At 40.4% G+C, this 22,639-nt stretch overlaps 1 protein-coding gene across 4 annotated transcripts in view; it reads left to right on the forward strand.

Annotated features, from left to right (window-relative positions):
• Positions 1 to 22,639, forward strand: part of il1rapl2 (interleukin 1 receptor accessory protein-like 2) — a 486,207-nt gene that overhangs the window by 433,233 nt on the left and 30,335 nt on the right. For all 4 annotated transcript variants that reach the window (XM_026186343.2, XM_026186354.2, XM_026186326.2 and 1 more), the window contains exons 8-9: positions 10,368 to 10,500; positions 18,777 to 18,922. In XM_026186343.2, coding sequence (XP_026042128.1) covers positions 10,368 to 10,500; positions 18,777 to 18,922 — 279 coding nt within the window. The remainder of the gene's footprint in view (positions 1 to 10,367; positions 10,501 to 18,776; positions 18,923 to 22,639) is intronic.

Consider the following 22,639-nt stretch of genomic DNA (forward strand, 5'->3'; position numbering starts at 1 on the left):
AGACAGGAAATTGGGCCTTTGCATTTCAAGGAATGATTCCCCATCTCATATTTATCAAATAATATGCAGTTTCTCTCGAAGGAGTGTAATGTCAAATTATATTGAAAATTTGCAGGAGGCTTTCAAACAGTTCCATATCACTGGAAACATGTTAAAAATGGACTTCTGTGAAATTACTGGCAATACTTTCATTAACTTTTGAACTTTTCGATTCATTTTCTTTTTTTTATCCAACTTTCTCTGATTTTCCATCAGTATTAAAAATGTTTAATTGCAATGATAATTTAAAAATAAACCATTTGTTTTTGAATTGCCAGCTACCTTATTAAACTGTCTGTGTGAGTGTGTATACATGTGCATGAGTATTTCAGTACATAAAAGGGGTTTAATAGGCTCAAATTCCATCAGAACCACCTCATCATGGTTAGTGATGGAACCTCGTTTATGGGTTCTAAAACTGTATGGTTGATCAAAACTAAATTAGCTTGGCTTCTGCACTCTAACACCATCTGTTGAAGATACTATGTTAATGTGTTAATTAAACATAAATTTTACATCTAAAAACGACACCGTTGCATATTATAGCATTTTACTCCTGTCTCTTTTCTTTTATTGTAATTTAGAATCAATAAAATTGTAACTATTCAAGTTCAGGGATGCTAGAAAAATGTTACTGTAGAACTTGTAGAGTTCAAGTGGTCAGCTCATTAATGCAAATGTCTAATTAGCCAGTCACATTGGCAGCAACTAAGTGCATTTAGCCATGTAGACATGGTCTTGACGACAGTCTGAAGTTCAAAGAGTGAGCCAGAACTGTCAAGAAAGGTGATTTTAGTGGCTTTGTATGCTGCATGGTTGTTGGTGCTAGGCCGGCCTGTCTTGAGTATTCAGAAACTTTTCCCACACAACCTTCTCTGGGGTTTAGAGAGAATGTTCTGAAAAAGAGAACATATCCAGTAAGCTAGCTCTCTGGGTAAAAAATGTCTTTTTGATCCCAGAAGTCAAAGGAGAAGGACCAGATTGCTGAAAGAGTTGAGTTGATTAGCTTAGTGTGAATTAGCTTAGCAAAAAGACTGGAAGCACTGGGAAATACAGATAGCTCAAACTATTCTAAAACAACAAACACTCATTTTAAATTCTATTTTGTGCAGAGTTTAAAGATATGGACAGAAATGTATTTTAACTTTGGACGAGCAATAGCTGTAGCAACCATAGCTGCTCCCACTGTTAAGCTAATCGAAACAGAGCTCCTGCTCCAGTGCACAGACATAGGGCTGTTTGATACAACGATTTATATCGGATGACGATATTAAAACGTCTATTGGGTCATATTACGCTGTCGTTTGTTTCGTGGTGTCGTAAAATAAACTGTTTATGGCAATATTTTTTTCATCGTGTTGATGGTCACCGTAGTAAATGGCCTGTATTTATATAGCGCTTTACTAGTCCCTAAGGACCCCAAAGCGCTTTACATATCCAGTCATCCACCCATTCACACACTGGTGATGGCCACTGGTAGTGGCTATATTAATTTCTTAGTTCTCTCTTTATCTAATATATTTAATATAACCACACTACAGTCGGACAAGCAACTGTTTTTTGTCGTTAGCAACAACGACAGTAAACCCAGCGTGTGGCTCCGCCATCCACTTGTTTATTTTCCACATATTCCTTTCACAATAAAGCTGAAGATCCTGTTGAGGTTTTCAAAATAAACTGAATTTATGACAAAATACATTATTCTCAAACATCAAATTTCAGAAAATGGTGGCTGTTAAAACTTATATCTAAAATATATGGTTTAATGCATTGGTCAAAACACTAGCCATCACAAAACACAGCTGAAAACACTTATAGAAATTCAAGTTAGGGAGAAGGAAATGCAGCATATAATAAAAGAAATAGAGAAATTACAGCATTGACCACTTGGCAACAAACAACAGTGACTTTCCCCTAAAAATGTATCTGGCACAAAGGATGGCATTTCTGAGGAGAGTCGGTGCGGTGTAGAGCCTCCCTAAAAATAGAAAGGATTGAAAATTAAAATGGAATAATTTGTTAGAGGCAGGATGTCTGGAAATAGAAGAAATGAAAGCATGAACAGCCTCCCAGGTTACAGCTGAGCTGCCCACTTACTTACACGTGGCTGTGTGTGTGTGTTTGCGTGTGTTTGTGTGTGTATGTGCGCTTGGCCTAAGTGTGTGAACATGCATTTCTGTATGTGAGCATTCAGCTTGTGTGTGTGTGTGTGTGTGTGTGTGTGTGTGTGTGTGTGTGTGCGCGCGCCTGTGTCTGAGGCACCATCTGTGTTGCCATGTGCAGCTGCGTTCCCTTGGAGCCCAAGACCCGAAACTCAGCTGTTACCAAGACAACCCCCACACACCCCATACCTGGTCTACACACAGACACACGTACACACACCCACAGCATTTCAAAATCACCTTAAGGTCTTACACTGTGTGTGCTTTTAAATGAACAGATGGACTGAGATGGATCATTCCTCAGAAAGTGTGTGTGCGCGTGTCTAAGAGGGAGACAGAAACACGCAGTGACAAGCAGATGGGAAGTCTATGTTTCAGTTCTGGATGACTTTCTCTTTTACTCGAGAACGTGCGACATGTGTGATGTGAGGCTGATCCTAGTCTGCGCTAAAATACATATATACAAGACTTTTGTTTTGGAAAGAATTTCATCATGTTCATCTTTTTCTGCTTGTTAGGTCTATTCTGCTCGGAGCATTTAGAAAGTTCCCGTATTAGCTTTTGCTTTGAGAATATTGAGTCATCGGCAGGGCTGTGTGCACAAAGAGCTCCCCTTTCTGAACAAAGTGCATAAAATCTGAGCAAGTGTCTTGGAATATAAAGTCACGGGTGTACCCATGTAATGTCAAGACCATTAAGTGCACCATAAACTGTTAAGAGAAACATAAAGTATATATAAACTTATAATAATGACTTGTGCTCTGGAACATATTATCACCAAGGTTCAGCTGCCGCGATTCATCCATGCACCTAACTGCATTCCCTTCAGCACTTCCCTTCTTTCCTTTAGACAGATAATTTAATTTTATGCTGCGTGTTATCAGGGCCCCTAACCTGGGAATAGACATGATAATTAACCTCTTAGCCACAGTGCATAATCCCTATAGATTATGCAACGTGCCCATCAAATATACAAGTACACTATTTGTAAATCCAGTATTTATGTTCTTCCTGTCACTGGAGTCTTTTCACTGCTTCACAAATCCAGGCTATTTAGCAAGCCCCTGAAGGTCCAGACCTCTACGATGAGAACCAGTGGTATGTGACAAGAGTTTTTAGCAATATTTGACAATTGGTGCTCCTAAATTAAGGCCAGAGTACAATCTGGCTCCAGAGGAGCTGTCTGGACTTGTTAAGAGTATGAGTGTTTTTCCAGCCGTGTGCAGTTCTTGCAGATTTTTTTTTTAACTCTCTAGCACAGAGGCAAGATTTATGTGGAAAGGATCAGTGCGTTGGTTAAATCAGTGTCACTGAAGCATGCTGCTGCCAGAATTAAACAATGTGCTTATGCAAGCCTTGTCTAACTGTGGCTAGCTGTCAGAAGTGGATAGGGTCTTTGCTCCAACATCTGCTGGGTCCTAAAAAGGCAGCATGCAGAGGGCGCACAGAGAAGCAGAGGAATATGTTTACTGTCTACCTGGAATAAGATATAATGGCTCTCCATATTTCAAGCTGACATATAAATAGTACAATATCGTCAATATCGTCATGTCGTATTCAATATGACATGAAAATTAGTGACTGAGGCTGTAATCACACAGTAAAGTCAATGATATCAAAGACACCTGTGTGTGCACTTCACTTTACAAACTGAGAGGCCACCTCCATCTTTTAGATACAGTCTATGACCGCAACCTGTCTAAACACAGTCAAAATAACTAAAAGCCAAACTGGACTGTGCGTATTTACTCCTCAAATAAATGTGCCACCTTAAGATTGTTCTAACCTACTGAGGAAACTAAGGGAAGATTATTGCACCCCCTTACAGCCCAGAGGTCAAATAAGCTAGCTATGTGACACAGGATGACACAAGGGTACAACAGATCAAATCCAGGCAGTTTTTTGAAAGCCTCAATAGGGAGAGAGCAATAGCAATAGGGTTTTTAAACAGATATGAACAGTTGCTGTTCTAAGTTGGTTTTATTTACTGGCTCACAGGAGCTTCACAGTTCTCCCACAGAGTTCTGTTCGGTCCTTCATATCCACCAGAACTCGTATTGGTCCAATATAATTTTATTGAATCATTCGGTCTGTCTTCACTCTTAGAAACCTGCCAGAGTAGAAACAGTTGAATCAATCATTGGATAAAAACCATCCAGTAATTCAGTGGAATGACTTAATTGAAACTTAAGTATCTGCTCTGAAACACAGCCAGGTTTCCCCTGACAACCATAAATATCCAGGGGAGAAGGGACAATTCAATCCAATAATATGTATTTAACATTAATCTCGGTGTTAAGTAGGCCAAGGTTTAATAAAAAGGGTGAATCGCAGATGATGGGGGAATATAAAAATATATGACAGTCAAAGTAATTCTGGGTCTGTTAAGTGATTTTTTTTTCTTTTTTTAACCATACTTGTCAAGTCAAGTGATGGAGGGTTCTCTCAGTGTGTGTGTGTGTGTGTGTGTGTGTGTGTGTGTGTGTGTGAAGGTAGTTTTCAATGATTCATTTCCCTCGTTAAGAGTTGTCCTACTTCTCTCCTACAATCCTTTACCTGAATGTTTTCTGCTCTTTTGTCATTTCCTTTAGACACACACACACACACACACACACACACACACGTACACACGTTTGGTATGCTGTCCAGAAAAATAATCTCATTGACATATACTGTTTCAGAAGTACTTTGATTATTCTGCCTGTCGTACTCTTTACAACAGTTCTCGTGTAAGGTGCATAAAATCACCTGGATTTGCATAATAAAATATGCATTTGTCCGCACATAGAAAGCACACTGCAGGTGAAAGATTTCTATAAAAGGAAAGAGGGAGAGCAAGCAAATGAAAAGACAGACGAGGGACAGCATGACGACAAAAACATCTTGACGCACAGAGGGAAAAGGCTGGGAGGCGAGGAGATTTGAGCGAGGATCTATTTTAGTGATAAAATGTGAAAAGCAAAGAACAGGGAACCCCAAAGAGTGACAAGTGAAACAGACTAATGATGTGAATACCAGCTATAAGATTTACAGGAAGTGAGTAAGACAGACACCAGATTTATATGAATTTCCCATCTTATCGTGTCCCTTTTCCTCACTTTTCATCTATATGAAATATTGCTGGCATCGCAGTTCAGTTCATCCTGGAATTTGGGATATTGCTGTCAAAACAAATGACATAATTCAGAACCGGCGGGTGTTCAGTGACTCTGCTGTTCATTTGAGACCGATTTTAAATGTCAACTTAAAACAAACAAGAGCTGATTTGTACATCCACCAAATATTTCGGTAACAGTAAGATTCATATTAAATGTAATATTGCATGCCACTATGTGCCTATGTGTAGCTCATTTACTTGACAAGCCAAAGCCCGCTAGTTCAATTCCCGCAGGAGATGCAAACCTCCTTTGGGGTTATATCACTACATCACCACTGCTACCTGGTTTTAGACAAAGATATCCTGAGTAAATGCAAAATTCTTTCTTTTTAAAGACAGATTGTCATCATCCACACTGAGGGGTTTAAGTATGGACGGCCTGTTTAATGTTTTGGCAAAGCCAATCTGCAGTCACTTGCCGTCTTCGGAACAGCTTTGGTGCATCGAGGAGGCAATAAAACGGCAACAAAACAGATTCAGTCTTTTGTCGGTTAGTGATTAACAAATCTGTTGCCATTTACATGCACAGAGATTCACATTAACTTCTTACTTTCAGAGTTCAGCGAGAATCTCATAGATTTGAAACTGAAAGTTCGTCCACTCGATGTAACTAGAATACAACCAGTTGACAACCACCTGAGTCGAGCCGTTTGTTGCATATTGACACAAAGCAGATGAGTTGTCCTGATTGGTGCAACCTGACTTTCATTAATTACAATGTGTTAGCAATCTGTCAGCATTCATAAATTAGTTGGTAATTATTTGCAAACTCTCACCAATCTGGCTGAGAGTAACTGCAATCAGTCTGAGTCACAGTGCAAGTGTTTGCAGGCAGATTGCCTCCCACCAAGCAACTTGTGCATCTGCCTTTGAAAGAGGTCCGTCAGCGATTGGTCAACTACTTGCAATGGGTCTCGGACAGAAAAATAAATCAATGCAATCATGGAGGAACCATTGATGTTTACTAGTTGCAAGGAGGTTGGGATACAAATTTGTCCACACAGGTTGTACACTAAGGTTCAACAGTTACACATCTTGTTTGCAAATTTTTAATGGCTTGTGTTGCTAGAAACATTTGTCTGCTTTGGTAGTTTTAGTGATCTAAAACAAAATTATGTGGAGCTGAAACTGAAACTGTGAAAGGCAACAAAGTGCTCTAAACTGCAAAGGACAACGGCACTGCTCACTGCGTGAACCCCAGGACAAAATCCAGGTTTTGCATTAACACCTCTGAGTTTGTGAAAGTTCTCTGTGTTGCCTACAGTTTACTGTGGACACTCATTAACCTGCACTTCGATAGCAGTTTACAGTGCTGCTTACTTCACACACAGACGCTATCCTGATGAGGATGCTAAGTGCATTCCCACAACCTTCAAATTCAGAGTGGTTTCCTTCAGTTCAAGATTAAATTGATTTGTTCATTTCTTTAGATGTATCTGAAATGAATAAACCCAGTGTAATAAATGAACAGCAATGAGAACTTTTCACTGTTAGAATGCAGCACGAGCCTTTGACAGGAAAGGACCTCAAAACGCACAAGACGGGCCGAAGGAAACAGATGTCAATGTCTGATACCAGCAGCTCCTTTTGCTTGGATAAAAAATGAATTTAAAAAACTAAACCAAGGACAAAGCAAAGTCTGGACCGATTCTCATATTCAGCTGCTTCTTTATGTGCATCTCTAAATGCCAGCGACGCTACACTGAGGAGTACAGACAAGGCTGTCGGGCTACAATAACGATACAAAGAGGTGGAATCAGATTGAATTTGACTTTGTGGTCACATGACTTCTGTTTGCAAACTCACTTGTGATCGGGGAGAGTGAGTCCTTCCTCTGTTTGTCACACCAAAGAAAACAGAACATAGTTGTGATCACACAGAGGAGCAGTGTGAAACAGTGATGCACCAACTTGAGAAAATTCCTGTCAGTCTTTCTTATTAATGACAACAATACAGCACCAGCCCTCATTTTTCCTCAGCTTCTCACAAATATCCTGCCGCTACAGCCACAAATAGGAACGATGACTCGACTCAGCTGTATTAAATGCAGGCTGCGTTTCTATTTACTGGAGAGATACGCACACACAAAGTCACTCGCCCACACTGACACACACCCTCACGCCACACAAGTGCAAACAAAGTTGATGATTTTAATCACCATAGCATGCTGAGAACACAAACACACCCTCGGGGTGCTAATCAATTACTGCAGAGCTCAAATACACACACCTACTTACTCGCACAAACACACACACACACACACACACACACACACACACACACACACACACACACAATCAAGCTAAACTAATTTCACTCCAAGCCAGATTTTTTTTTTCTTTTTTAAGTGATTTTTAAAGTGTGTGTGTATTTATACGCCTGTACTGCAGGATGATGTCTGACTAGGCTCAAAGGTAAAAAAAAGAAAAATCCCACGCAAGCCCACCAACACACACACACACACACACACACACAAGACATGTGAGGCTTCAGTGGGCACTTTTTCTCTGAGTTTGTTAGAAATTCTAATTTCGAGACTGGCAGAAGTCAAAGCCTCCTCGTCCTTTTCCATCAATCAAAATAAGCAGCGCAGTGACACCAAACATAAAGACATTTCCATATGAAAACAGTTGCGTTTTGGCATTGACCAACTGAAGGAAACCTCATGTTTATTCAACCTGTAACCAGTTTGTGAAGATTTTTACTTTTGCTGCTCTAAATGTTTTGAATTTCTTCTGAAAAAGATAATTACCCCCCAAAGCTTGAAAGGAAGAAGCTGCTTTTCCCACGCATGAAAAAACAACACCTTAAGTGTTAACTTTAAGTCAAAACTGACAACAAACACACAGACATACACCGAATGTTAACATTCACTGTTGGTTCATGACTGTGCTGACAGAGCTATCATTATGATAATACCAAGGTCTATCATAATTATCTGCTAATTGACTGCCTAACGAGGTAGCGCTCATTAGAATGCTCATTAATACTCCATCATCACCACTGATAGCTGTAATCATAGAGTGATGGGGGTTTCAAGGTCTTACATGAGTGTGTGTGGATACTGTCTGCCCATAGATGTGTATTTACATGTGATTTCATAGTATTGCTGATTGATTCTTCCAGCAGTAATACATTAAAGGTACACATCTGTTGAATATGGAGCTCTGCAGAATCAAAGCTTCATGGCTCAAACTAATTAAGCTGCAAGTACACTATGCAACTGAATTTAATGAAATACTTTTGTTAAACCCCTTGAATTAAAGCTGAAAATTTGCACTTCAGTCACAATTCGGTTTTATTTATATAGCTCCAAATCACCATCACCTCAAGGCAGTTTACACTGGAATGTAAAAATCATACAATACAGAGAAAACCCCAACAATCAGACAGCTTCCTCTGAGCAAGCCCTCTGTGAAAGTGGGACGGAAAAACACGCTTTTAACAGGAAAACCAGAGGCTCAGGGAGGGGGGGCCATCTGCCACAAGCGGCATATTAGTGAATATGAATCGGCTCGAAATATTTTCTGTTCTGTCAGTAAATGTGCGGCTAATTTAAACTTTAATATCATGGCGCTATAAACCTGAAATGATGAAGTTATCAATGCGATATTTGATGGGATAAGTTAGCGAGGACAGGGGTGATGTGCTCATGCCTTCTAGTGCCGGTTAAGAGGTGTGCTGCCACATAATGTGAATATAAACAATAGTTGTTGTTTTTTACAGTAATTACATAAACAAACACAATTGTGTCTGAGAGTCAAATTGAGTCACTTGAAATCCAGTGAACTGTTCAAGTTTGTCAGAAAACTTGTCCAAGCATGCAGTTAGCTCTATAAACAAATAACTTCTTGTAATAGCCCCTTTCATTGAGTACAGAGCTGCCAGGTATGTAGTGGTCTGTGTCACATCGCTCTCCTCCAGAGCTGCTGAGAAAAAGAAAACTGTTCACTTTGCTTTTCAACAAAAGCTCCAGATTCATTTGAAAAGTGACTGTTTTACAGTTCAAGCACATTCTTCTTTTTTCTCAGGTCATATTAGGAGTCCATCGACATTCTTTCTTACTCACTATCACAGAAAATTTCACAGTTTTTGTGATTTGGAGGAAAATCATCCCTGAATTTGTAAAGCTTGAAAACAGTCCTCATTGCTTTTGCAGCTTTGCTAGCAAAGGTTCTGATGTCCAATCCCACTTTGCATCAGTCAGTTTCTCGTATTTCTCTCTCTGTTTAGTTTCATAATGATGATTCAAATTTTAACCCTTAAACATACCAATCTGCTCTCCACAAACTAAGCACACAGCTTTTCCTTTGACTTCAGGAAATAAGCACTTGAAGGTCCAGGTCTTGGACCCTGCATTCATATTTTGGGGCTAGCAAAATCAAGGGGACCGTACAGGAGGATCTTATGAAGTAGATTTGTAGATCCTTAGGAAAATCATATATTTACCATGTAAGATAAAAAGAAATCCACTGGTGCTGACACGTGTTTGCCTCACTAACACTACATTTCCTGTGTATGCCACCTGTTGCCACAGACTCATTTGCTCAGGTGAAAGGTTGGCAGTGCTGCAGCTTATGATACACAGCAGTATTTTACCTAGTGTGATTTTGTTTCCTCTCATGATTTCAGAAATGTGTTTGCACACTTCTCTTTAAAGTGATATTACTGTCACCAGGAGGAGGCAGCAATTATTTCAGGTTCTCATTTCAAAGGGACCCTGCAGGCACCCAGCTACACACCTCGAGTAGTTTTCTGCACTGGCTCCCTGTGGCTCCCTATCATCCGGACACCTCTTTGGAGAAATGAGAAAGGATATAAACCAAAATGTGCCAGATTTGTTTAATGACTCCTTCTGTGCTCAACTTTCAGTGTGGTGTCATCTTTAATGTGTGTTTTACCTTCAGCCTGGACTGCAGCTGGTTTAAAGATTCAGCTGCAAAACAGTGCAAATTCATCCTCCGTGTGGCACCGTGTGGCGTCTAACATTGCTGTGCTGTGTGTTGCAGGTATGCCTCTCAGTCTGGACTGCAAGGCATTTTTTGGCTACAGTGGAGAAAACAGAAAGCCCATCATCTACTGGATGAAAGGAGAAAAATTTGTTGAAGAACTTGCAGGGCATATTAAGGAAACTGAAATGAAGTAAGTAAACTATTTTCTAGAGAACCACTGATTCAGTAACATACTCAAATAGATCCTGAAATCAGTGTCCTGAGGGTGGGGGGCAAGTAAATTCTAAGTACATCTACTGCAAGACAGTATCAATTACATTCTCTCAAGTTTACAGGTTTCTATTGTTAATTAATTTCTGAATAGGCTCGACTCCAGCTGCTCTCCTCACACTGTCAGGATCTAATTTGGTCTCTCGTGATTTATGACTCATTGAGGGTTTTCTGACAGCTTTCTTCTCAACTTTTCTAAAAAAAAAAAATTATGAATTCTAATAATAAAGTTAAATTGAATTCATTTTCTCCCCTATTGGGACCAATTACATTGGAGTCTATTGGGAAAAGCCTGATTGTCTGCGGGGCATCAAATATCATTAGAACAACCTGCTGGATCGCTATGGTAACCATCAGAGAATTTACATTGTCTCACACATGTGCACACACACACACACACAGTCGATGTGAGTTAAGAGAATTATGTCTAACATCCATTAATTACACATAAAACAGTTTATCATCAAAATCTATAAAAGATGAAGTTGAAAGCAAAACATTTTATTTAATTAATCTCCGTTGTTCAGTCGGGAGGCGGGAATGATGGTGGTCTTGTTGCTTTCTCCAGTGGGTCAATGCAAAAGGTGTAAAATGAGGTAGAGACTTGACTTGCTACACCCCTGCGTGTTGCACTGAAACAGTCCTCAAGTCTGTGAGTCCTAAACCTGTCCCAAAAGAACCAATCAACAACTGAAACCGGAGACATATTAGCCAATCACGTTGCAGCGCATGTGCACAGTACAGGGGGAAAATGTTTTAGCTTAATTCAGGTAAAGTTTGCTGACTTTGCTTAAAATCTTTTTTCCCTGTATGTTGTATTTGTATACATTAATATGGCTTCATATTTCAAGTATATCCCACCAGAGCACAGAGAACAAATGATCACAGTTATCCGACATAGATTTTTGGTTTTTATACTTACTGAGATAACAAGTAGAGCAATACGCCTGACATCACACACCTGAAACAGTCAGGACCTGAAGTATGCACACGCATCAGTGCGAATACTTGATTTGTTAATCTGTTACAGTTACAGCTACTGATTAGATCTTTAGGGGCGGGACCAGGACAACCACAGATATCTATTGAGTATACCTGAAATTTAGAGTGCTATAAAACACCACACTGCTTTTCTGTGTTTTTTCTTTTTCAGTGGGTGATCTCGTATAACTCGCCTCATTTCAAAGCATTTGCCCTTTTTCACTCTGCAAAGCGAAGAAGCTAGAAAGTTATTTCAAATCTTAGTGGAGATCACAAGAAGTTCAGACAGACTTTCCCAGCGCATCTAAGACAGCAAAGTATTTCAAACAGCCTGCAGCATGGTGGTCATCTTTTCTGTAAATAAATGAGCCCGTGAAAGGCTCTGGAAGTGGTCTTTGAAAGTAAGATGGGATAAGGTAGGCAGGATTAGACCAGACAAATCCAGCCTGACTCTTAACTCACCTGTTAATACTCATGTGCATGAGTGCTGCAGACTCATGAATCATAATATTTAATTTGTGTATGGATTTAGCTACTTCAGTTATAGCTACAGCTGCATCATCTCCTCTAAGCAACAGTAGTCAAGCTAAATAATGTGCTACTACCTGAGTTCATGTTGGAGACGTAACTGCAAAGTTTAGGTCCGATGGGGTTCAATGTTTAGTAGATGAGCACTAAATGCTACTGACTGCTGTTGCAAATTCAGCACCTGTGTTTTAACTGAGCAAAACATTTAGTCCATGGGTCATTCCAACCGCACATCGTGCCAACTCCAATCTGAAGGTCCAAAGTTTGAACATATATATTGAGTGCTGAGAAGTTTTAGCTTCATATATCAAATAGTTTTTAAGATACACTTTTTTGAAAAATAGTCCATCGGCCCACTACCACGCACTAAAATATGAGTCAACATTTGAACATGAATATGTCAAAGACTATTAAAGATAAAAGCCTGAAGTTTGCACCAGTCTTTCTTAACATCAAAATAAATCAGGATCTTTAATGTGGACCAGATATATTTCAAATGGTCTGAAAATTTTAAATTTAAAAAAAAATCACACACTAACAAAGAAACTTTACATTGCAAAAGACAACCAGTAACAATTTCTGAATGGTGTGTTGTTGAATTTTACAGTAATACAAAAAGAAAGCTGGATTTTCACGATGGTACTGTAACTGTAACTCACAGGTCCTGGAAATGAAAAATATGAAAATATTTAACAAAATTATTTTCAGAGTTATATTTTTGGGTACCATCTGGAATTTCGTTTTATTCGAAGAGGACAATCTGCTGAAATTTTAATTTTTGTGTTTAATAATATTTTTTGGCTTTATTGGATAGTGAAAGTCAGGAGAGACAGGAAAGCAAGGAGAAGCGGGGAGACACACAGAAAAGGGTGACGGGTTGGACTCAAACCCGAGCCTTTGCAGGAGTATGCTTGATGATCAGGCAGAGTGCATGTGGTGATTTGAGATGGACAAAAGTTTCATTCAGTTCACACAGGTGGGGCTGTGGTGGTCTGTAGTTTTGCTTCTCCCTTCATTATATCTTTAAAATGATTTAAACTGACAAATATTTGGTTTGGTTTTCATCCTGCACTGTGACCTGGCCAATCATGGCCTCTTCAGATTATCACATCAGCTTATTCATTTTAGACATAATAAGCAGTCGTATGAGAAGCAAAAGCCTGTTTGGTTTTCTTTGAGCGCACTACTTAAACTCAGTTAATAGCAGGTTGGAAAGATTCTGGCAATAATTAATGTACCATCTACACTGTGTGTGTCACTGTTTTTCCCCTATTCAGGTTAATGCTGCTCCCTTTTGAGCAATACTTCTGCACCATCACGTTAAAGAAAAAGTGCAACGTAGTAATGTAATCTAAATGTTCAAACTGCAGCACGTGGGCATTAGTGTGGTTAACTGACACACTAAGAGCTGTAATCAAAGCTTTAATATTAGAAAGTAAAATGCTCACTTCTGCTCAAAGAGCCTTCACAGGTCATGTTATCAGCCGAGCACAGCAATACTGATATGAATGTTTATCTCCCCTAAAGGGAAATCCTCTTGCCCTCCTCCCTTCATGGGGGAGGTCACAGGTCAGAGTCAGCATAGCAACAGTGGCTCTGAAGCCAGGTGACCTTCAGTGTCTTGCTGGAGGACACTCCAGCAGCAGAGCTGTTTACCAATCCAAGACTGGAACCTCAAGAATGTATCTGCGACTGCTAATCCACCTCCTGCCCTCTGAAAATGTTCTCTCCCGGGAAAATGATGTTGTAGAGAGCAGCACGGTACATGAGTAGGAGTGTTTAAACTTGAAACTAATCATGCCCCATAGTATTAAATTAACCTTTGCCTGATGAGTTCTCAATCTTTCAGTCCAGTCCTCTGGCCACCTCTGATCCAATCATACTGCTATTCCAAGTTCCACAATCGCACTCCAGCAGGTCGACTCCCGCTGTGATGCCCATTAATCTGTCCACTTTAAGCTCCCTTCCCCACGTCCTGCAGCACTGGCCCGAGAACTTTGTCTATGTCTGTTTGCATAGTGTCAAACACAGTCTCGTAGCCTCTGTGATAATGGGAATACCTGTAATTACCAAGGCTTGCTCTCTTACTGACACACTCACACCCTGCAGCACCCAAGAGGATGTGATAAAGCTGCGAGTTTGTGGAGAAAAAACTCCTGCCAACAAGTGCCTCTCTTTGTGAAACCTTACTTCTTTTTCTGGAAAATGTAAATCCATAGTCTAAGTAGTTTAAGTATGTTGGGTTAAAATAGCAGGCGAGACAATATATATGAGCAGTATCATCAGTTTTACTCCAGCTGTTGGCTGAGCTCAGCTTCACCGCTGTCCAGCTTCTTCACGTTTCTGCAACTCAGCTATCACAGTCCGCAGCTCGTTCATGTGCAATGAATTGGTAATTACAGTATTTCCACTTGGGCCAGTGCTTGCTTCATATTTTCACTTGAAGGCAGCCCATATGTCTACTGATGCAGAGAGGCCTTCTTTTACCTGCTTGAAATTCACATCTGTTGTCCAGTCCAACTGCTGTCAAAGCCTCACTGCTTCACTGTTCACAACCTCATCATCAACCATTATTTTACCTTATATTTTCTTTGTCATGAAGCATGGTAGTTAGCCCATTCTAGGTGCTAAAGTAGGAGGGAAGCAGGGTTTTTATGTTAAAAAGTTGAGGTCTGCATTGCAATTGGGAACACCTTGAAACAGAAAGGTTTATTGTATGCTTCCTGTCGGCAGTGACAAGTACAACGGTCTGAGGAGACAAAGCATCAATAATACAGAAACGAGTTGTTTGATCCACGATGGGTCCAGCTCGCAGCTTAGAAGACTGAATGATGTACTGCAAACATCTTGCTACTACATACTGTACAACAGGGTACCTTCAGAGGTCTGACCTGTGTTATCGCTACACTCCAGTGGAGAAGTTCAGGGAGGTACAGAAGGAGGAGAAGGGCACTGTTGACATGAAGTGAAGAGTTGTAGGATTGGAAACCTGGGAATCTGTTTGAGGAGGAGAGTAGTACCAGACTTTTGGGATAGTGGAAAAATAGGATAAGGCCACAAACAGACTGTCAAATATTGCCAGCCCATTCCTCTGGTGGATCTGCTATCAATAATATTCCATAGCTGACTTGATTTCTTGATTTATAAGCTGTGAGACCTTCTACTCTGGGCTTATTCCTTCTTGCAGCTACCTGGATTCAATTCTGCCCTAGGCCCTTTGCTGCATGTCATCCCACCCATCTATCCTTCTGGCTGTCTTCAGTATCTGTGTCAAAGAAAATGCTAAAAAACTACTAAAAAACACACACACACACACACACACACACATACATATATATATATATATATATATATATATATATATATATATATATATATATGCACGCACACAGTGCTGACCTTTGAGATACAGCTTGGGTCTGGGTGTATCTAAGGTATCAGTTTCAATAACAAAGACTGATTTATTGTTTAAAGAAAAGTGCAATTGTTGTGTTTTATTTTCAAATCAAAGTTGCACATCCATCAAAGCCTTCAGACATGAGCGGAGAAAGAGAAGAGCAGAGATGATAGATATGATAGAAGAGCACAGTGTGTGATTTTTGTTCGACTTTTGGGACCAGCGACGATGACCTTCTTAGATCTAAGTTCAGTTAAGCAAACTTGGCCTGATTCCATTTGGTGAGTCAGTTCATTTGGTTGAAGTGAGCTGTGTGGTCACATCCACAACAGCAGTCATTGCAAGGCACTTTATATTTGAGAGGGAACCCAGCTGATCAGACAACCAGCCCCATGAGCAAGCACTTCACATTGGCAGGGAGGAACAACTCCCTTTCAGCAAGAAGAGACCTGGGGAGGGGAAGCCATCTGCTGGGACTGGCTGTGGGTGATTGGAAAGCCACAACAAGAGATGCAGGCCTTGATATCATCAGAACAGCAACACAAGTGGAGGCAAAGATGATACAAATGATGAGCATGCACACAGTGCTGACCTTTGAGATACAGCTTGGCACATACATGTAGCTGAACTCAGAGAGGAAGGATACTTTGGCTGATGGTGTCACGTTCACCAAGATGTACAGATTATGAGGAGAAAAACTTGTGCTTTTAACAGTGACTTTTATTTTGAAATGTACCCATTTAATCACCGGAGGACAGAAAGAGGAGAAGGAAAGGAGATGTAGGATATAGATAGCTAATGGCTAGAAGGTGAGAAAAAGGGAGAGGAGTGATGTGTTTTAAACTAAGCATTTTAGCAAGTCTCATCTTTTGACAGCAACCCCTGATGCACTGTCCTAGGAGACTTCAAAGTGATGCACACACTGAAAATCTCTGACACGGAGCAAGGAAAAAAAAGACGTACATGCAGAGATGGTGGTAGTCATTTTGCTGTATGTCTTCCGGCACATTTGACATTTTGAGTCTCATAACCCTTTCTGTAATGTTATCCATCATTATTAACCTGCATTGAGACTTCACTGCTCTTTCTGTGCCTCTGGTGCCACGAGGGAAGAGGAAAGCATGAATATTTAGGAGGTTAGAAGTTCAATTCCCAATGGGAATGCCTGTGCTGAAAGTTTGCGTGTCAATTTTCTTTGCATGCAGCCACTTGGATACAAGCCTCAAGTGACAGATACAGCGCATTTCTGTGGTGAATTACAAACAGAGCTGCAGGAAAATGACTACACAGTGTCTCATCGCTGCTTGTCATGGTTGGACTGTGCCAACTCCCATGTGGTTCAACCCCTGTGTGTATTACAATGTGGCCAGTCTGGATTACTGTACTGTACGCTGAGTCAATGCAGCACATACTGTACAGAAGAAGGATAACAAAATCCTGTGGACCATCTCGCCTGTTTCTGACAAGAGTGCTGATTCTGCACTGAAAACGCTCATTATTTCCAAAATCCTGCTGCCTGCTTGTGTGGTTGAACCAATTACTAGAGATCCAAACCAACCCACCCCAACCTGCAACTAAACCAAGACAGGCTAAACATCAACAATATTACTTTTAATTTATTTTTCATTTTTTTAAGTAATCTGATGCTTCATTGCGGTAAAATTTGTTTTCTACACTTAACGTTGTATTGTCTTTATTTTTCATATAAAAGAGCTCATAACACTCATGAAGTATAACTCGCCACATAGTGAAGATGTTCCTGGACTGTGATCACAGCTTAATGTAAAAATAATGACTTTTTAAAGACTTCTGGTGTCATTACCCATGTGAAACTTTGAAAGCTTGTTTAGGTGCGACTTAACACTTCTGGTGCTGTCCCAGTCCCAGATAATTTGCTCTGAGGTTCAATTACTCAAGTATTAAAAGCTGACTGAGGGTTCAGTTCACAGCATGTTTGTTACATAATTATCTTCCTCCTGAACCGCTGAAAGATTTCGTTAATAGATCTGCTGGGGCACGTAAAAATGTCAGTTTGATAAAATCCTCATTCATACAGTAATTGTTCAATCACAGCTTCCACAGTTTTCTAGGGTCTATGATTTAACAACTGGACAATCAAGCTTTGGGTTTTTCTACATCAAGAGGTGAAGAAGTGCACATGGACGCCAAAGCATCTGGAAGGGTCTTTGTTTGTTTGTTTGTTTGTTTTTGCTTTGTTTTCTTGTATTGACTTTCCAAAATATGATAAGCTATTTATGCACAACATGTTTATTTGATGTCAGCCATTAATGTGAGTAAGCCAGGATAATTAGTTTTCTGCTTTCAAGTCCAAGAATAAGCAGTCGTTAGCTACATGTTGTTTTGGGGGTTTTCCACATAACAACATTAGCTAGCTAATGAATCGCTAGATTCCTCACTCTGAATTTAGTGGTGACTCGAATAAAAGCTTCTGCTTCAAATTTTTGAGGATGCTGACTTTTTGATTTGCACCTTCTCCTTTCACCCTCTTTCCCGTCTTTTCCAACGACTCCAGCAGAAACATTAAACAGATATCAGCCAGCCAGTTCTTCTTAATGAGCTAACTCTACCACAATTGTGACTGTAAACATCATAATGTCTTGGAATCAAAAGACAGGCATACCCACAATAACATACAACAGCTGTGAACAGAAATGAACAGAATAAATAAATGCAACAAATGCATAACGGTGTCAATTACATGAAACTAGCTTTTATTAAACAAATGTTCAAATGTACCCAGCCTATGTGGCTGAACCATCTGTGCCACTGCTCTGAATCTGCCACCTGAGCTAAGATCTCACTGGTTATGGCTGAACCTCACCAGGTTTAAAGGTGCACTCTGTGACCCTGACATCAGTTCAGTCTCCTCCTCCAGCCCCTCTTCCTCACAGCCTCACAGGCTTAAAAGGAGTATGACCTCACCATAAGGAGAGAGCTTTTTCCAGCTGTCGCCAGTGTTTTCCAGACATGGCTCCTTGCTTCTTCTGCCCTCATTTCTTTTCTTTTCGCTCTCTCTTTCTTTTAAAATCTGCCCTATATACTGTGCTCTATAGCGCCATGTTCCTTGTGCTTCTTCATCTTTAATGGAACAGATTAAGAGGCAAGGAGATTCTCTCATCTTTAAAATTTACATGTGTTTACTTCCCTCCTGATGCAATTTGCATAAGTAGAAATTCCAAGTTAAAGTCTTGAGTGTATTAGAGTAAATCACAATAAAAGATTTAATATCACTGCTTTGTGAATCCACTTCTCGCATGTTTCTTTTCCAGGGTGGTGAGGGAGCATTTAGGAGAGAAGGAAGTGCAGCTGTCCCTAACATTTGATGCCGTGGAGGACGGAGATTTGGCCAACTATACCTGTTACGTGGAGAACCACATAGGGAGGCGCAGCGGTAGCGCTATACTGCAAAAGAAAGGTAGAGCTTTCCCTTTTCTTCGCTCCTGATTTACTGGTTTCTGTTAAACTTGTTAGGCAAAAAAGAAATCGACAAATATTGGCCTCCAGTGTCTTTAAGAATGACAAATGATCACATGTGCATGCTGGTCCATTCACTATCAAAGCAAAAATGTGTTATCTATACAATCTGCTTCCTTCTATCAAACTATTAAAAAGTAACACAAATAATTACCTTGCATTATAAAACAACACAGTTTTTGTTATATGAAAGAGGACATAGGATGTTTGATGGTGACACGGACCGAGCGCTGAGCCACCAGAAACCAGCTTTCTGTCACAAAACACGTTACGATGCAGATGATTTTGTTGGTAACACCAAGATTTCTGAAGTAACATTAATGCTTCACAAAGGAGGACACAGACATCTTAGATGGTGCTTAGGATGGAACCTTGAGGCACCCAAAAATATGTTTTCGATTACAAAACATGCTGAGGAAACATAGATTCTATTGAATAGAACAAGTTTACCCAGAGTAAGGTTGTGGATTTTAAATGTATTTTAATATGAAGTCAGGTTAGTGAAGCAGCATTGAAGCAGAGTGCAACAATGAGCGAGGTAATCGAGTTCTGTCGTCTCATACATACCCATCAACTCATTGTTTGTTAGTTAACAGAAATGCAAAAACCTTTAACATTTCAGTCAGTGCTAAAATCTGATAGGGACATTTCCTTCTCTGGGATGTTACATGTGACATTAGTAAACATGGTCACCCCTCCCTGAGCCTGGTTCTGCCAGTCTTCTTCCTGTTAAAAAGGGAGTTTTTTCTTCCCACCATCACTGAGTGCTTGCTCATAGGAGGTCGACCGAAATGAATTAAATTGATTGAAATAAATTTTCAAGCTGTTGGTAATATTTTCCATAATTACAGGAATGGGATGACATTGGCCTTAACTGTCAGTAAGAAAACAAACATGTCAGATTCTCTAAAGATCAGAAGATTTCATTAAGTGCATTTAATCCTTAAGCAATGTTTGTTTTAAATGACAGGTTTCTGAGGTGCATTCATTCAAAGAAGCATAATTTTTTGCTTCCACGTTAGTTTTACGTTGTTTTTTGTACTCTGGCTTGCTAAATATAAGACCATGTCTGCTCCAGTTACCTGGGACTATTCCAGTCTCTTGTTATGATTCTGTTAACAAGGAAAACCCATCCTGCTCAGTGTTTTCATTGGGTAATAAATATTTGTGGATGTGAACAGCTTCTGAGATAATTAAGATTTAAGCCCATGGCGCAGCCATGTTTTTGTCTGTAGAAACCCTCGTTGTATTTGAAATATGTAGTGGTGAGACATATTTGAAATATGTCCATGGGCTCCCCTGTGTCACCTATTGTAGCCAACCTTTACATGGAGGAAGTGGAAAGGAAGGCTCTTGGCTCTTTCAAAGGAAGAGTACCCAGCCACTGGTACAGATATGTAGGCGACACCTGGGTCAAAATCAAGACACATGAAGTGGAATCTTTCACTGCGCACATTAACTCTGTGGATAAAAACATCAAGTTCACCAGGGAAGACACAAAGGACAACTGTTTGCCTTTCCTGGACTGCGCTGTGCACATTGAAGAGAACGGCAACCTCAACATTGAAGTTTACCAGAAGCCCAAACACACGGACCAGTACCTCCTCTTTGACTCCCATCACCCTCTAGAACACAAACTTGGAGTAATCAGGACCCTACACCACCGGGCAGAACATGTTCCCTCTAAGCCTGAAGGGAAAAAGAAGGAACACACACATGTAAAGGAAGCATTCAAAACATGCGGTTATCCTAATTGGGCGTTTATAAAGTCAGTTTTGAGATCCCTTCCCAGACGCCTTAACACCCACTCACATCCTGGGCCATCTGACCTCAGGAAATCACATGATAGGGTGGGGCCAGGTTTCACAATGAGGTCACCCGAAACCCTGGCTGATTGTGACCCACACCCGCTTTCACACCTTGGCTCATGTGATTAGGTAGAGGATCATCAGGGGGTCCTTTTGTCCCTCTTTGGGGGGGAAACTCCCACTGGGTTTAAATCTGGGACTCTCCACCATTTGACCTTAGAACTGAAGAAGCTTCTCGGATGAGAGGTCAAACGTCTTCAAGCAACTCAAAGAAGTCCAGACGCTTTTCTTTCCAAGCTCCTTAGACTACCCTACAATAATTAGGGATGGGTATTGATAAGATTTTAACGATTCCGATTCCATTTTCGATTCTGTTTAACGATTCGATTCCTTATCGATTCTCTTATCGATTCTTTTTTTTTAAAAAGGAGAACACTAAGGTCGATTAGCTTAGAACTGTGTTTTATATCTTCTCTTTGAACAAGATAGAAATTTAGGAGTAACATGGCCTTACAAACCCAACAGTGAGATCTTAAGAGATCCACAGCCTACGGCTCTTCAATGGGGTGTCACAGGGTCCCCAGGAAAAAAATGTATATGTAAAATAATAAAATAAATATTCTCCTGTAGCAATAACAAAGTGTAACATAAATTATTCTGTAGCAATTACACAAGAATATCCAGTAATGTCCTGCCTACAATTAAACACATTCACTTACCAAAGTGAAATCGGGGGCATCTGCTGTGGCAAATGGGTGCAAGCCTTTGACCACAAAGTTAGTCACTGCTCGGTGACATTCGTCTATCCCGGCCTGAAAGGAGACGCTACCGGTAGACTGCAGCGAGAACTGCCAGCATCTGAGCCAGCCAGACTCTGTCTCTCTCATCATGGTTATCTAAATGCAACGCACAGTAATAGCAGTTTTTGTAATAAGGTAAATCGCGCTAACATAATATGCAATGCTAATTGATTAGTTACCTGCAGTATTAACGGGAGAGGACGTGGAAACGCTACCGCTGCTGCTGGGTTGAGCTTTGCTAGTCCGGAGCGGATCAAAAACACGACATTCGTTGAAAGCAATCGCGTGTTTTTTGAGCAAATGCTTTTGCATATTCGTAGTGTTTCCTCCCTTTGATGAAATCTCTACTTTGCAAGTATTGCACGTTGCCCTGTTGTCATCCTTTCTCATAAAGTGTAACCAAACTTTTGAGCGTTTGTGCCGCTCAGGCGCCGTGTTTCCTACTGGGTAAAAGACGCTACTCAACGTGATGACGTCATTCGGGGCGACTGGAATCGATAAGGGAATCGTTTTTAAAAGTGGCAAACGATTCCAAGGAATTGAAACAGTGGGAACCGGTTCTCAACAAGAACCGGTTTTCGATACCCATCCCTAACAATAATATACACAGAAAAAAACCCAACAATCATATGAGTAAGCCTGCAGTGTGAGAGCGAAGTGCTCTAATAGGGTGATATGGTACTACAAGGTCATTAAGATAAGATGGGGCCTGATTTTTTTAAGACCTTGTATGTGAGGAGCAGGATTTTGAATTCAATTCTGGATTTAACAGGAAGCCAATGAAGGGAAGCCAATACAGGAGAAACATCCCGCCTCTTTCTGGCGACAGAGGCCAAAGCCCAGAGAAAAAAAAAGGAAGAACCTAAAGAGACATTAAGACAGAATAGTAAAGCACCCCTGAAGGAGCAGATGAATTGTCTGTCTTACCCCAGCTATCAGCAGAAACTAGTTTCCCTGAATGCCCACTATATGAAACCAATGTATGTAATGCAAGAAAGCAAGGACAGGCAGAATTGGAGAAATGTGAAAAGAGATAAACAGGCAGGGAAA

The sequence above is a fragment of the Astatotilapia calliptera genome, chromosome 2 (assembly GCF_964374335.1).
Source record: "Astatotilapia calliptera chromosome 2, fAstCal68.1, whole genome shotgun sequence".
Lineage (NCBI taxonomy): Eukaryota > Metazoa > Chordata > Actinopteri > Cichliformes > Cichlidae > Astatotilapia > Astatotilapia calliptera.